The sequence below is a fragment of the Lepidochelys olivacea genome (genome assembly GCF_965140295.1).
Source record: "Lepidochelys olivacea isolate rLepOli2 genome assembly, chromosome: 15".
Taxonomy (NCBI): domain Eukaryota; kingdom Metazoa; phylum Chordata; order Testudines; family Cheloniidae; genus Lepidochelys; species Lepidochelys olivacea.
In genome coordinates, this window is record NC_140425.1 from 21,293,379 (window position 1) to 21,311,219 (window position 17,841).

Sequence of the window (17,841 nt, forward strand, 5' to 3'; positions counted from 1 at the left end):
AAGAGTCCAGAGGAGGGCAACAAAAATGATTAGGGGACTGGAGCACATGACTTATGAAGAGAGGCTGAGAGAACTGGGATTATTTAGTCTGCAGAAGAGAAGAATGAGGGGGGATTTGATAGCTGCTTTCAACTACCTGAAAGGGGGTTCCAAAGAGGATGGATCTAGACTGTTCTCAGTGGTAGCAGATGACAGGACAAGGAGTAATGGTCTCAAGTTGCAGTGGGGGAGGTTTAGGTTGGATATTAGGAAAAACTTTTTCACTAGGAGGGTTGTGAAGTACTGGAATGGGTTACCTAAGGAGGCGGTGGAATCTCCTTCCTTTGAGGTTTTTGAGGTCAGGCTTGACAAAGCCCTGGCTGGGATGATTTAGTTGGGGATTGGTCCTGCTCTGAGCAGGGGGTTGGACTAAATGACCTCCTGAGGTCCCTTCCAACTCTGATATTCTTTGATTCTATGACTTTGCCCATTGAGTTTTGAAAATCCTGCTGATCGGAGGAAAACTGATACCCTTGAGAGAGCATGAGTGGAGGTTACGGTTGGGTGTGTCTTATGCTCAACACATGTGACTCAAAATAGATAAAAACATCACAGTTGGTTTGCAATTAGCTTCTGCTTTTCCTCCTCTTCCCCCTCTCACCCATAGACTATTGCTGAATAAGATATTGCAAAATATAACCTAATTTTTGTAGACAGATATATTTAAAGATCAGCCCAAACAAAACTCCTGGTTCTAGACACATCAGAACTTCAGAGAGGCTTTGATCCATGCGCATACTTTGTGGCTGATTCCTTTGATTTACAATGGCCAATTCAAAAACCAAGATCCAAAACTCCCTGATAATTAGGAAAGCTTGGATGTGCATCTGTGGCTCAGGCTCACCTGTAGGGGTTTTGATGTTGTTTGTTTTAATAACTATATAAATAGCATAATCTCCTATTTTAAAAAAAGGCTGATATGACTTATGGCCTTGAAATTATGCAAAGTTCTGATAACTTCACTGTCATGCAATTTGTAAAAAAATCTGAAATTGCCTACTGATGGTAAATTCAAATCCTAAGGGAATGAGCTTTCATATGGTCATTCTTCTTTCCTGTGCCGTTTGATTGAGCTCATATAAAAATAGGTCATTCACTTTAGATATTGATACAAAGTGCACGTTTTATTGGGTAATATCACTTTGCAACTTAATATAACAGTCACTGGCACTAAATGAGAAAAGACATTTAGTAAATTCAACATAAGCTATTAGCAACCGTCAGGTCCAAGAAGGTTGTAAACTGAGAAGCGGATTGGCACTATCAAGTCATGCCTGTTACACCAGGTTTTCAGCAAATCATTCACTATAACGAAGTCTGTTTCCATTGAGTGATCAGATAGAAGGTCCCTGAGTTAAACAGGAAGCTTGATGGTCAAGTATCTTAGTTATTAAAATGTATCAAGATAAAGAGTCAAAGCCAGATATTTAGCAGATGTAAATTGGCATAGCTCCTCTGGAGTCTTTGTCTGTGTTGAAATATACTGTAGGTAAATATATGTATTGACACTAAGGATGACTTATGCTCATGCTCAAATTGCTCAAAATGCTCAAAGCTCATGCTCAAATAAATTGGTTAGTCTCTAAGGTGCCACAAGTACTCCTTTTCTTTTTGCAAATACAGACTAACACGGCTGTTACTCTGAAACCTAAGGATCACTTGTTATTAAAAATCTTCCCTTCTGGTTATTTTTCTTAGAGAAAGAGGTCACTATAGTCTCTGGAGTTTAGGGGAAATAAATGTATTGAGTAGATGGACACAGCAGTAAAAGTATATTTCTTATTGACGCAATTCACAATCTTTAAGGCCCCGTCATAAAGTTGTCTTCATCTTATTTATCCCGTGTAGTACCTTTGTCATAAAATAATCCTACTGAAGCTTAACTGCTGGTATATCTTAATTCCCTCATCAAATTGCCTGTTATGTTTCATGTAGTAATCAGTATTTACTGAGTTTCTTATATTTTATGTGTGATATTTTATGCTACCTATGCAGTAATTACACCGTCATTTGTATAACATGTGGATGCCTGAAAATGTGTTCACCCTCTGAACTAAACCTGACCTATTGATGGTTTCAAGACGTTCAGTTAAATGACTCCTTTGTAAAATCAGAATAGGTGTTTGTCACATATTCATGTTCATCTGCACTCCCTGATTCCGGGCAGTTCCAAAATATAAAAGAAGCTGCTTGTGTGATATTTCTAGCCTGACTAAGAGGGAAGAAACATCTGAAATCTCACCATACTTTCACCCTGATTTTTCAGACTGATAAAGCCCATATAGTCTGGGAAAGTATCTGAACTTCTGGTTTAGTTGATTACCTGCACCTAACCTTCGAACCTTTACAAATTCTCCGATGAAGTGAGCTGTAGCTCACAAAAGCTTATGCTCAGATAAATTGGTTAGTCTCTAAGGTGCCACAAGTACTCCTTTTCTCCTAGTACTATTTATTATTATTATTGTGTTGTCTCATGACAATACACCAAACACAATATATTGCTCCCATACTTTACTATATATGTTCCTACTTCAGCTGAGGTTCATTATATATACTTTTGCTTTATATACACCCTACACTAACAAATAAAGTGCTCTTCTGTCAGAAACACCCCGGTGTAGCTAGTCATGTTTTCAGCATAAAGAGCTAAATTCTCCCCTTATTTATTCCATTGTAAATCTAGTGAAGTCAACATAATTAATCTAGATTTACACAAGCATACCTCGGAGCAGGATTTGGCCTATGGCTTTTACAGTGAATTTTAGTGGTTTATGATCTTTGTGCAATTACTTGAAAATACAGATCTGGTCCAAGTTGGTAGTTTGGCAAGATTGTAGCACATTTTGATAATGCAGCTGTGTTTTTCATACAAGGAATTCACTGTCAAAGTCTCTCGTAGGACACTTGTAAAGGACTAATGAAGTGTCAGTGATGGTGAATGAGAGTGTTTTCCTTCCTCAAAGAAATGTTGAGCATCTTCATATACGGTTTGCTTTGGTAATTGTAAAGCGACAAAGTTTCAATCAACTGGGCTTTTATTATGGATAGCGGTGCCTAAAGCAATTGTTTTTTCTGCTCTCATTGTAGGTACGTAACAGCAAAGCTAGTGGCTACTGTTTAGACCAGGGAGCAGAAGATGATGACAAAGCGATCCTCTATCCATGCCATGGAATGTCCTCCCAGGTAAATTAACTAAAATTCTTGTTACCATTAAGTGATGGAAAGCCTTAGACCTAAACAAAGAAACTTTCAAAGGAAACAAAAAGTGATTTGATGGTGTAACCGGGCACAGACTCACCAGCGGTGCCCCCTGCTGGTCATCTCTGGGAATTAGGTCACCAGCCTCTGTAGCGCCCTCTTCAGGCCGGTGTCTCGCCTTGCTGCTGGTTCCAGTGTCCCTCCCAGGACCCCGATGCCCCTTTCACTGGGTGCTGCCCCCTGGCAGTACCCCACAGTTCTGGGTCTCCCCCTCCCAGGAAACCCCCCCCCCACCCACTATCCCTACCTCACCTCAGTCATAGGCTCCTGCCAGTCACCAGCTAGCCCCCGCGCCCTGGGCAGACTGCAGTATGAGCCACTCATCACAGGCAAGGTTGGGTTTGGACCTGCTGCCTCTGTCTAACCTTGGAATGTGCCCTGCAACCCCAGTACCTGTTGGGCCTAATGCTAGGTCGCAGCCTGGGGCTTTCCTGGCTAGAGCTCCCCAGCTCCTTTGGCCCTTCCCCAGCCCTGCTCCAATCTAGGTACTCTGCTTAGGTCCCTGCAGCCAGATCCCTCGCTCTCAGAAGCTAGAGAGAGTCTCTCTGGGCTTCTGGCTCACAGCCTTTATAGAGCCAGCTGAGCCCTGATTGGGGAGTGGCCCCTTACCATCCCCCCCAGCCCCCCACCCCGCTCAGGCTGCTTCCACAATCAGCCTAGCTGCCTTCCTCTGCCCCAGCCCTCTCCCAGGGCTATCTTAAACCACTGTGGGCCTGAGCGGGTGTCGACCCACTACAGATGGATATTGGCAAAATTTGGGCTTTTGGTCCCTACTAGTTTATCCTTTGAGTAACTGAGGATATTTTTTCTGGCGCAGCAGTGATCAAATGAAAGCTGAAAGAGCAAAGCCACATTTATACACAGAGGTTGCATTGGGTTAATTAAAAGTGGTTTAAAAACTGACTTGGAGCAATTCCTTAGGGCAATTGGAGCAAATCCTTGCATCAGACAAGCTAAACTGATGTAAGCCCGTTTTAAATTTATTTAAGAATGTCTACACAGGGTTTTGAGGCCTTGTCCGCACACACACCACATGTTTAGTGAAACTGATATAAACCTCTGTGTGGAGAGTCTTATTTTGGTTTGTGTGTCTTATTTCAGGCTAGTTTAAACCTGCTTATAATTGATTTAAACTACACCAAAATAAGCCTGGTTTAAACCAAAATAAGATTTTCCACACAGCTCTTTGCACCAGCTCAACTAAATCATTTTTAAAACCTAACTTTAGTTAAACTGGTGCAGCTTTGTGTGTAGACTAGGTTTAGCAGGGGTAGCTTGTATGTATAAAGTAGTTGTTACCAAAAAGTTTCATTTGGACCTGAATCCTGCAAGTGCTTATGCATGTGTTTAACTTTATGCGCATGATTAGTCCCATTGAATAAGATCGCTCAGGGGCCTGATCCGAAGCCCACTGAAGTCAATGGGAAACTTTCAATTGACTTCAGTGGACTTTGAATCAGGCCCCAAGTGGTTAAATTAAGCATGCACATGCTTGCGGGATTGGGTCCTTGGTTTGAATGAGTAGTAATGAGTAGTAAATAAATGTCACACCTACACACAAAAATCCCAGTTGATTGTTAAAATGAGATTTTTCCCCTGGAGAAGAAGGCAATCAAACTGTGTGACACATTTCATACATAAAGTATAGCTAATTGAATGTATGGTTTTGCCATTTTTATGAGCAGTCAAAACATCTCAGCTATTCCTATGCCAACAAGTTTCACAAAGAAACAAGCTTTACTCAGAAAGCTCTTTTCACTGCTGAAAACTATTTTTCACTTCACAAAATTGTCATTCCTTCTGCTACCAAAGCCAGAGCCTGATTAAACAATGCAGCCATGGGAATTTTGCCTGCATTAACAGTCCCAGATGAGCCCCGAAGCTTTTTGAGCATGCTTCCCACTTGGGTGGCTATCATTCAGCTATCCCCTGGGTCCCCTATCAGGTCATCTTTGATACTCTAGTACTCCAGCGCTTTTCCCCTCCACACCTGTACAATATCGGCCTGTGCCAACACGGTATCACTCATTGGTGTGAATATGTCCTTCAACAGGATCATGCAGGTAACTGTCCAAGCCAGTTAAATAGTTTAGTCAATTAATTGTGGCAGTGGTGGTTTGTTAATTATTTGCATTACAGTAATGCCTAGAGACCCCAGTCAGAACCTCATTGTGCAATCTGTAAAAACATATAGTGAGCTATATCCATGCCTGGGATAGTTTACAATGCAAATAGCTACAGGCAGACAAAGGAAGTAGTAGTATCCCATTATCCAGATGGAGAACTGAGGCAGAGGGAGATTAAATGACTTTTTAGAGTTTGCACAGTGAATTTGTGGCAGAGCTGGGAATTGAACCCAGATATCCTGAGTCTCAGGTAAGTGACTTCACCACTAGATCATATTTTTGAATGGAATAATTTTGGGTAATGTCTTTTCATTAGAAGCTGGGTGAATAATTCACAGATGTTTGCAATGCCACGACCTTCTTTGACGAAAATATGTTCAAAACTTTTTCCCCCATTCTTCTCCTAGATCCAGTGGGAATCCTAGCTGGTTTTGGTGGTATAAGTATGCCATAGATATAAATCTCAATGGTCATTGGATGTTTGGCGTATCATATCATTTGGGAATTGCAAAGATCCATAGCATAACTATCTAGGGAGTGATGAGACCCAGAGAGTCATTTAAAATGTATTTTTTTTAAAAATTAGACTAGACTAGACTTTATACTATGTTGTACTTTACACTATACCTGTAACATCACAGTTCAGGGCAACTGCACCCCTAGCTCCCCTCAGTGGTTCAGTGAGGGCACCTACTCCCAGGCTTCAAGCTCCCCAGCTGTTGCCTGTCTTGGGTGGAGACCCACGTCTCTCTCTTTTGGCCAGGGTATTTCCAGGCTGCACAGTTCCCTGCCTTCACTGTATATTTCCCAGCAAAGAGAGTCTGCCTAAACAGACCTGCTTGCTTTCTCCTTAGAGACTAGTAACTGAGTGATTGCTACAGATATAAGTTACCACATAGAGTTTTCTAGGCAAACCTACTTTATTCCTATGGGAAAAAGCACTACACAGAAAAAAAAATGAAAGAAGCTACACGCATGCTAATAAACTTACCAGAGTTCATCCCCACTCTCTCACGGGTGCTGGCAACAGCAATCTTTCAACACTTTACCCTAGGGCCTTCCTTGAGGTCACAAGTTCATCAGAGCTTCAGCTCAGAACAAGCACACAGTTTTATGAGGCCAGCTCCTTCCAATCCTCTCCTAAGGGTGCGGGTCCTCCAAGGACAGGGGGACATATCAGTTTGCTGGGTCAGAAAGAAGGCCCTGAGTCAGCCTAAAGTCAGGCTTTTTGTCCAAAAGTCTTTTCTTTGTCTGTTAGTCTTTGGAGAATCCAGTTTGAACTAGTATACACATATCTCCCAAAGGCATATCTTCCAAAGGTTGGTTTTTGAGAGGGAGAATTTGCATTTCCCTCACCTCAAGGTATTTCATAAGGAAATCCACCTCACTCACATTGTTCCAGAAGGATTTTTGAACTGCCTCGTACCTTCCAGAGATTTCGTTAATCATGTTTTCCTGCTAAAGAAGGTCAGTACAATCTCACACTAGTACATAAACATTTGAACATAAGAATGGCCATACTGGATCAGACCAAAGGTCCATCTAGCCTAGTATCCAGTCTTCTGACAGTGATTGGTGCCGGATACTTCAGAGGGACTGAACAGAACAGGGCAATTATCGAGTGATCCATCCTCCATCATCCAGTACCAGCTCCTGGCAGTTAGAGGCTTAGGGACACTCAGAGTATGGGGTTGCATCCTGATCATCTTAGCTAATAGCCATTGATGAACCGATCCTCCATGAATTTATCTAATTATTTTTTTAACCCAGATATACTTTTGGCCTTCACAACATCCCCTGGCAACAAATTCCACAGGTTGACTGTGCATTGTGTGAAGGATTACTTCCTTAGGTTGTTTTAAACTGTTGCCTATTAATTTCATTGGGTGACCCCTGGTCTTGTGTTACGTGAAGGGGTAAATAACACTTCCCTATTCACTTTCTCCACAGCATTCATGATTTTGTAGACCTCTATCATATTTCCTTTTAGTCATCTCTTTTACAAGCTGAACAGTTCCAATCTTTTTACTCTTTCCTCATATGGAAGCTGTTCTATATTTCTAATAATTTTTGTTGCCCTTCTCTGTACTTTTTCCAATTCTGATATATCTTTTTTGAGATGGGGCCACCATCACTGCGTGCAGTATTCAAGGTGTGGGCGTACTATGGATTTATATAGTGGCATTATGATATTTTCTGTCTTATTATTTATCCCTTTCCTAACGGTTCCAAACATTGTTAGCTTTTTTGACTGTCACTGCACAGTGAACAGATGTCTTTGCAGAACTATCCACGGTGACTCCAAGATCTGTTTCTTGAGTAGTAACAGCTAATTTAGACCCCATCATTTTGTACATGTAGTTGGGATTATGTTTTCCAACATGCATTACTTTAGCAGCACTAAATCGCATTTGCTATTTTGTTACCCAGTCACCCCGTTTTGTGAGATCCCTTTATAACTCTTTGCAGTCAGCTTTGGACTTAACTATCTTGAGTAATTTTATATGGTCCGCAAACATTACCACCTCGGTGTTTACCTCTCTTTCCAGATCATTTATTAATATGTTGAACAGTACTGATCCCAGTACAATATTAGCCAAACAAAGAGAATGGGATATTAGGCACATGCTTTTCCAATTTATAGGGGATATTTTCACAAATATATTGACCTATAATAATTATAAACCAAAAATTTCTCTAAATCCTAAATGAAAATGTCTGGCTTCACCGTAAGAATTTAATTGAACAAAATCCAGTCATTTTGTTCACACTATAGTAATAAAAGAACTACATAATTTACTATGTGAATCTATGTTCTGAAGATGTCAATTAAAGAAAATAGCAGAATCTTGTTAATTTGTTCTTATAACTCAGAGACCCATTGCAAAATACTAAATTTAGCTAATTCAGGTTAGCAGGTACAACCCTTACACATGTTTGTTATCACTTGCTCGCAGGAGAAGTCCTATTGACTTAACTGAGCTTTAGAGTAGACCGGTAAGGCCCGATTCAGGAAAGCACTTAAGCATGAGCTTAACTTTAAGCGCATGCTTATGTGCATTGCTGAATAGGGATGGAGTGAAGCACATGCTTAAAGTTGATGTACGTGGTGTTTAAGCACATTTTAAATTAAGACTATTATGAAAATTGGTTTAATTTGTATGCTTAAGTGCTTTTCTAATCAAGGTGTATTTCCTAAATACAGACGGTCTCCGGGTTACGCAAGATCCAACTTATGCAAATCCGCACTTATGGAAAAAGTTCCATAAGCTAGAAATAGGAGAGGGTTTTGTTTGTTTGTTTCGTTTTTTTTCACAATGGTTGGGTATACATTTCCGACTTACACAAAATTCAAGTTACGCGAGGCGTTCCGGAACGGAACGATTGCATAATCGGGGAGCGTCTGTATGTATATAATTTTTTTCTTACAAATGTTTTGAGGTTTTAAAATGAAATCTCTTCATGCCACACTTGTATTGCTGTTACTTTACTTTTTTTAATGAACATAGATATTATTTAAATCCAGGACTTTGTTTTTTCCTGTGATGTTATTTTAAATTCTGTTGAAGCACCATCTAAATCAGACCCGCATTAATGAACCGGCATTCATGCATAAATAAAGTCTGACCTTATTACCGACTAAACGATTAACTGAAGTTCAGCTATACATATTATTGGCTTGGAACCTTAGCTTGTACATTACCATGGAAGCATAACAAGATTTGCAAAATATAAGTATTGCCTATTGCGGTTAATTGCAAGCCAGTGACAGGTCATACCTTATTACAGCAAAGTGGATAGATGTTCAATTCACACTGCAAAAGCATCCACCCTTGGTGGTCTTATTACGAGACACTTGACTGACACTTTCAGAGTAAATTTAGATGGAGTAGCCTTTGGTTAAGATAACAAAATAGAGTTTCTTAATTAGATGCAAATGAGATTTCCAGGAAGAGTCCATTTCAGTGAGAGGCTGCCAAGGCTCATACAGAGAGTTCAATCTCTAGCAAAATTTTCTTTTAGCCAGAAGGTCCCAGTTTAAAGTCCTTGTAGAAGGTCTCTTTTCAATCTCTAATATTGTGCCTAGTGCCAGTAGTCGTGGAGATAGTGAGGTAAATGGTTCTGACTGTAATTTATTTTGCAGGTTCAACCTAGAAGTGGGTCACCCTGACTCTCTTATTTGATACAATACACTTCACTCTCGAAAGAAAGGGGTATGGGATGCATCACAGTTGTGGTTTAGAAAGTTGCTAAGGTTAACAACAGCCATGAAAAGCAGAGTAGTCATTTCCCCCAATGTCTACCAACTGGCTATCAGGCTGCATAGGTCTTAAGCTTCAGTTAATGTATCAGCAGAGACTAGGTTCTCCCATGACTTTCCAGTCGGATCTTAGTTCATTTCATGTGGGACGTAACAAGTCCCCCTTGCCTTTCAGGATCACACGGCACTGCCCAGTAGATGATATGGATCCTCTTCTGAGGGTTGGGAATTCTTCCCATTGAAGTAGCGCATCCATCATGCAGCTACAGTGCTCAGTGATGATGGACCACACACGTTCTTTTCCACGAGAACTGATGTGTCAAAGGAAGGTAATAAACTATGCTCCTCTCGGGTGTGAGCATGGGAGACCCAGAATTCTTGATCTTGCAGAGACAGCCAACATGGCAAAGATCTGAAAAGCCCTGGAGCCCAATAGCGAGGGAAGGTGAGCAAGAAGTTTGTTTGGAAGGGCTCTGAGGAAACAGGGACCAGGCATTTATTAGCGTTGGGGAGAAGGAGGTGCATGAATCTGAATATTTTTGAACCAAAATGGCATTGATATTTGGTTTCCACATAGCTGGTTGATGGGCAGTACTGCCTGGAATGCTGCTGAAGATGCCCTCCCAGATAGCTGCTTGCAGCTGGGCTGGCTTATCTGCTGAATGGCTGTTGTGGTCCCGAGCACAAGGAGGAGCAGCTCCGTAGTGGGAGAAGTATTGTCATCTCATAGACTAAGCACATGATGTTCATCTTAGTTCTGACACCAACTCTTCCTTAATCAAACCACTTAATCTCTGTGTTCGATGTGTAAAATGGGGATCATGATATTTACCTACCTGTATCATAGGAGTATTTTGTCTCTTGATTAGTTAATAGGTGTCAATATGCCAGAATGCACACAAACCCACTTCACCAGCCAGGAGCCTGGCAACCCCCGAAACCTGCAAGCTTGGGAAGTGTCCCTGCAAGCCCTTTCACCAGCTATGCCCAGTCCTAAGCAAGAGCATCTGAGCTTGGCTTCATATGCAACTGGAGACTGAGGGACACCTAAAGACTCCCCTCCCCTCCCCCTCATTTACACATTTATAAAAGGATTCAGTTAGTATTGGACTGTAACACTAACCCCTCCCCTCAATCCCTTAGGGCTGGAGGCAGGACAAGAACTGTTTCATAGCCCTGTCCAAAATTTGCTACTGATGGTTCTGTTCAGTACATCAGGCTGGAGATTTTTCTGTCTAAAACCTCTTGCATTCAGATACTCAATACCTACTGCAGTCATATTTTGAGAGAAATGTTGAAACTCTGTTGTTGCTGTTAATATTACAGTAGCACTGGGGGTTGGGGGTTGGGACTGTACAAAGAATAGGAAGAGACAGTCGCTGCTCCAAAAAGCTTGCAATTTGAATAGACAAGACAAAGGACGGGAGGGGAAATAGAAGCGCAGAAAAGTGAAATGACATGCCCTTCATGCCAGCAGAACCCAGAATCAATCCCAGTTCTCCTTACTCCCAGTCCAGTGCCTTCCCTACCAGACCACACTACCTCCCGCTTCCATTTGCATCGCTCTATAAAATACCTTTTTCCAGGGCCTGAGAATGATATTTAGGGGAAGTAAATCGGCAAACTGGAGGAGTTAATCTACTGGATCATCCAGTACTATTATCCATCCCCCCTCCCCCGCCCCAGTTTAGTTTACATTCTGTAAGAAACGCCAAGCTGTATGGAGAGGTGCTGTGTTATCTAAGATGAGCATTTAGCAGATAAGCATGGATTGGAGTCACTCACATGGAGCCAAGTTAATTAATGATTACACAGCTGGAAAAATTATACCATCTCACCACAATTTACAAAATTAATTCAGTGTGAGGACCGCAGCAGCACAAACCCTAGTCAAGGATATTCAAGTAGATAGCACGAAAGGTGTTGACAGCTAGCACTTTACTAGGTTAAATCATTTTTAAAACCCCTCTGTAATGAGTGTGAGTAAATATAGTTGTCTGTCAGGTTTAGCTTTGAGTTCCTGACATTTTAAGTCTCATGTACTAGACATAAGATGCCTGTATTGTATTGTGTTGGGTTATTTTAATGCTCCTATTGCATGTGAGACTGTATCCCATCTAGACCGGCACTTGTTTTCACCAGTTGGATTATCACCAATGCTTTGTGCCTCTCACTGCTGTGAAGGCAGCTCAATACTCATCCCATGATCTGTTAGATTTTGTGGCCCCGATTCTGCCAGGTACTTGAGCATGTGCTTGACTGCTCGTATGTGAGAAGTCCTATTGAAGCCAGTGAGCAACGGCATGCTTACAATTAAGCACATGCTGAATCAGTGTCTATGAGTGCATTATTCATTCTAGCCTCCTTTTCCACTACCTATCCTTTTCACTCTTTCTGTGTTGCATAGCCTAGAACCATAGCCTTCACCATACAACTAGCCAAAGACACCCCAACCGTTCCACCTTTAACTCCTTAATCCTCATCATTAACAAAACTTCTTTCTTTGGGTTTATTTTTTCACTAGCTAAGGTCTTATCTTCTTGCATAAGTTGCACCAGTTTAACTAAAATCGATTTAGTTAAATCGATGCAAACTCCTGTGTGGACACTTTTGACACCAGTTATCGCTGGGTTACCACTAGCTTAACTTGTGAAAGAACTGACTCAAGCAAAATCAATAAAAGCCAGGTTTAAACCAAGTGAAGCGTGTGGACACAGGGTTTTGCACTGGTTTAACCAAATCTATTTAAAAACACACCTGTAGTTAAACTACGGTGAGTCATTGCTGGACAAGAAATGACTGAAGAACATGCAAAATGTGGTATAGGGTTTAAGAGTTTTTAGGAAAGAAATAAGAATGACAAGAATCTTGAACTGCTAAGACCGGGGGTCTGCAAGTTTGCCGTCTTGCACCACCATCTCTAATACTCATTGGTTTGCATTGCTGTCTAATGAACCATTATTATAGACTCGCTTCTGAACGAGAAGATGAGGCAGTCAGTGGAAGATATGCTGTCTCATAGGAGAATCATTTCCAGGCTCTCCTATTCCTGGCTAACTTGGGCTGGGAGCATTGCAGAATGGCTGCAGAGTTTATATACAATCCTGCATCAACTATCTGCGAATGGTGGCACAGTCTCAAAGGAATTCAGTGTCTATCTTGAATGCTATGAGGTAGCCCTGATATTATACAGTGTGCGAAAGAGGAAGGGGATTTAATAAGAGGGGAAATGGCAGCCGGGGACATAAACGTGTTGATGAACAACGTACAGCAACTCCCTTTCCTCCCGCCGCCATGCATACACACTCCCCCACTGGCACAGAGATGAGTCACTGCCGATGGGGAAGCGAGAACTCTCTTGGCATATAGATCAAGCAGAAAGAGGAGAGGTCAGCATTTGGATTCCCGCAGCACTGTAGCTACAGAAACAGAGGGGAAAGGAGTAGATGAAAGGCCTCGCTTGAACTGTTGCTTGAGGGCAGATATTTAACAATTTACTTGACAGGGCTCTGGTGTTCTAGAGTTGCATACTGGATGGTGCGGTCAGTTGTTTGGAACCTGGGGTGGATGAAAGCGTGATTGCTTGTCTTCTTGGCACCTGCATGTTCTGTACAAATCTGTATATTTATTCATCATTTCTTTATGCTCCCGAGTAGGTTGGAAGTTTCAGACTCCAAGGGGACTTTCTCTCTTTTTTTCCGTACAGGTTTACAGATGAGAGAGCCTGCTTTAAAATTAGCCTAGGAAGACAAAACAGTGTTGGAAGTTTAAAAAAAAAAAAAAAGTTTAATTTTAAAAACTGCCAAAGTCCATCAGTGTGGTAATTCCTACAACAGTCATCTGAGCATGTGGAGATCTTCACACTTTGTCTCTGTGGAATGAAAATGAGGTGGAGCAGACACTCTAAGCTACCAACCTTGAATTAAAAGCTATCTTTTACTTATCAGAAAGTTACCATCTGGGTGACACCTTCCAGAGATAGCACTGCTTACCATTTTAAAACTGGAGATGGTTGCTTTGATAAATAACCTCTGGCGGTTTTCTCATTCCACTTTGGTTCCTGAAGGGTAGAAGGAAAAAATCCTCTAGTGTCACATGTACAACAGATAATCAGAGGATTATATCTTGAGGTATTCAATAGAACACTTGGCTTCAGTTTCACTTATATGGATCGCTTAGCTCTTCTCTGATAAAAGGGAAACGCTTGGCTAAGGTTCAGCCTCATGCCAGTCTCAAAAGCATATTTTTGTTTTCATTCTGGACGACAGAAGATGAACATGTAAAACGAGCAGGGATATAATCTACATCGAGACAGCGTTATACTTGTTTTTATAGAGAGAAATGAAAGGGTTCAATGCCATTGACTTTAGTTGAGTTACACCAGGGAAGAATTTGGCCCAAGATGTTACAACCCATGCTGCAGGGAGAATGTATAGATGCTCTTCTGGTTGGGAGCATGTCCCACAAAGGTTGAACCCTCTGAAAAGAACTTTTAATTTAACAGTTGCAGTATATATCTCGCTACCTCGCCTCAGCCTTCAGCTTTTCTCTTAATAAGTTAACAGAACCTTATGAATGTGTGTTAGGTGATTAAAAAGAAAAAAGAGCACACTATAAAATATTGGTAGAAGGCCAGGCTCTGGAATTCAGGAGATTTGTGTTCAATATGTGGTCTCATTCCCTGTGTAACCTCTGTGCCTAAGATCCCCAGTATAAAACGGGGATAATAGAATTTCTTTCCCCCCACCTTTACTCTATCTTGTCTGTTTAGATTATAATCTCTTCAGGGCAGGAACTGTTTCTTCAGTATATGTATGTACAGTACCTGGCACAATCAGACCTGATCTCTGTTGGGGCCTCAAAGTGCCACCACAATACAAAGGAAGAAGAAACAAATGAGTCCCATGCAGTCAGGTAGGATAGTATGAACTAATTTCACCCTTGGTGTAGTTAAACTGACCTCAGTGAATGATCACCAGAGTTGAAGTTAGCTCTCTAAATTCCCCTCTGTCCTTGATAGAAAGTAAAATGTTAGTCAGAGAAAGAACTAACATTTTCTATTGTATCCATTCAGATGCTGCAGAGAGATTTCTCTGTCTGACTTACAATATCTGACAAAATCCAATAACATTCCAACAAGTTGGCATCAAAGCTCCAGATCTTATTTATATTGTTAAGGAAGGCCACAGGGGAGTTGAAGCATTGTCTTTGCCCCTTTTTTCTGATCTACAGTATTAAACCACTTACTTTAATATGAAAGTACTTTAGCACTGATGACTTGGGATGTTTTAGGATCTGTTAGCCATATGCAAGTTTGGAGTAATTGGAGGACTATTACATTTTATCAACCACCTGATTGTGGGCATGAGTTTTTAAACTCCAATTCTTACAGGAGTGGATGCTAAGAACTGTGTTTCTTATTATGGTGTTAAGGTCTTGCATGGTGGACTGAAGTCTTGATGGCCAATGTGACTCAAATGAAAATATGAATCCTTGATGACTAAACCCTTGACATGCCCTTTACAACAATGGCACAAATGGGACCATTTTCATCTACTGAGATAATTGAGAGCATTGATCTGTTCTCTGGCTGTAGCCTTCACTCCGTCACGGTAGCAGGTAGACTGGCTTCTGTAGACTGACTGTATCTTTCACCATATATATATATATACATATATATATATATATTTACATATATACATATATATTTCCTATATAAGACCTAAGCAGAAATAACATTACTTAGCAGGTTATCTGTATTTGATGGGTCTGCCCTATAAATATTATAACATCAGAAAGTGCTGGTTCCTGTGATGTTCAGCACACACAATTCTAGGCTGTAGGGATTCCAAAGGAAATGAAATATTTTATCATAGAAAAGCTGTTTATTTTAGGGTTTGCAGTGGCAAATTCTGTCATTTAAACCACAGAGTGTTCTGATCCACAGGGGAAATTGACCCTGGACTATAGATCATGTAGCTGATTATCAACACCGGACTTAGTTGTCTAGCTAGTGCAAGTTAACCAGTCTTCAGTGAATATTTTGATTTGGAGTTGTGCAGGGGAGGGGTGGATACATAAAAACTACAATAACACAAGCCAACCATATTGCCGTGGCTGCAGTTCCCAGCCACAACTGCGTCTCGTTCTCACTCTCTGCTCATCCTTCCCAGTGAGTTGGAAGTGTGAAATATGCAGAATGTTGAAAAACCCAACAGATTTTACCCTTGTATGGAAGGAAAAGAAGTTCACTTGTGTGAGCTGACAGGCCATTCAGATGTTGAACTAGTTTGCCTGCTTTAAACACTTCCCCAACCCCGCAGAGGCAAAGGCAAGAAAAGGTGTCTTATAGACCTTGATTTACAATGTACAGACAGTACACTGACTGATGTCATTTACTCATCCACAAGAGAAATCCTCATGGGGTTATTCTACTGCTTTCTCTGATGCAGTCTCCAGCCTAACTCCTTGCTCCACATGATTGCACTGAAAAAAAATGTCAGGTGGTAACATTGAACACATGCTCTGTCAAAGGACCTCGGGTCTAAAAGTGAACAGACAAAGCTCTTTTGCCATGGGAAGATATGATTATTCACAGTATGTGCTTGCTGAGGCTAAGAAGAATGAGGAAATATCTTTAGCAATCTAGCTTTTTGATTGGCCCTTAATGATATCATCACTTGCCCTGGTCAGTAATATCCAGTAAATGCCAAGGGTCCACGACCTTCCTTCCATTCCTTTTTAAGTATTTTCAGTCTCATAACAGCAATAAGTCAAGACAGGTAGTGAATTTCTCGGTGATAATTGCATTTCTCCAATGGCTGAAGATTTTGCTCTGCAGCTCTCTGCCTCATACTAAATGTGAGCCATACAGTAGTCTCCAGTTAGCAATATCCTTAGAGCTAAATTCTGCTCATGGTTAAATCTAGAGCCCAGGGACCAAAATTTGATCTCATTTACATGTAAATCGAGACATCAGTGGAGTTACCCCGGATTTAAACAAGCGACTGATCGGAATTTGACGCAACAAAGTTATCCCAGAATCACATTTATGTAACTGAGAAGGGCAGAATATGCCCTTACTGTTTAACTAAAAAATTCAAAACAGTTTATAGAGGAGAAAAAGCATTTGATAGTGGTTGGGAAGGAGGGACTGGGAGTTAGGACTCCTGGGTTCTATCCCTGGCTCACCTTCGACTTGCTGTGTAATCTTGAACATGTTCCTGACCTCTGTGACGCACGATCGTGAACATGTTACTTGACCAGTCTATAAAAGAAGGCTAAAAATACTTCCCCATTTCAAGTAAGGCAAATCACTTAACCTCTCTGTGGCTCAGTTTATCTGGTTGTAAAATGGACAACACATTTCTCCACCTGAGTGGGCAGGGGTGTTATGAAATTTAAGATGTTTTAAAAGTGTTTTGGAGTCTTCTGCTGAAAGGCTGTTTTATAACTCTGAGGAAAGTACTATTAATTATTATCATATTCAGTTTATGAAATGCAATGAGAACCTGCAAATGAGAGATTTGTTGGTACTGCATGATGTACAAGCAACCCTTAGTCATGAGCAGCAATGGCCCTCCTCTTGATTTTTTAATATTTTCCCCCAACCAGGCCCTAATGTAATAAAATGAATCCTTGCTTCCACATAGTGACAGCTCCAAAAGATCCATTTTTCACATCTCCTGGACTGGACAATGGCTTCAAACAAGTGAAATAGTCGTGTGTGTGTGTGTGTGTGTGTGTAATGAAGAAAGGGTAAATTCTGAAGGTCATTATACTCTTATAGGAAATATTAATGAGTGTATCATGTGTTGTGTGTGTTAAGCCATTAGTGCTTGCATGCAGCCTGCTTAAACTTTTTTCTTTATTAAAAAAAGCTCAAAAATAAGAGATGTCATTTACTAAACCCTTTAATTATAGCCGATAGCATTTACCACATCACTAGACTTCTGAATATTTAGCCCTCAACAGAAGTGAAATAGCCGAGTCTAGCTCATTGTTGTCCAGATCTGAAGCATACATTAGCAGATCTGCTATTTCCTTCATGAATCGACTGTTTTCCTCCTCTCTTATTTTTGGATACCTGATGTACAAGTTGTGCTGATGGATTTTTTTCCGTAATGTTTATTTACAAAAACTAATTAGAGTGGTTGC

General features: G+C 40.9%; 1 protein-coding gene across 3 annotated transcripts in view; it reads left to right on the forward strand.

The window, feature by feature from the left end:
• The window catches only part of GALNT9 (polypeptide N-acetylgalactosaminyltransferase 9), a 225,139-nt gene that overhangs the window by 199,133 nt on the left and 8,165 nt on the right, over positions 1-17,841 (forward strand). For all 3 annotated transcript variants that reach the window (XM_084649613.1, XM_084649614.1, XM_084649615.1), the window contains one exon: positions 3,127-3,222. In XM_084649613.1, coding sequence (XP_084505739.1) covers positions 3,127-3,222 — 96 coding nt within the window. The remainder of the gene's footprint in view (positions 1-3,126; positions 3,223-17,841) is intronic.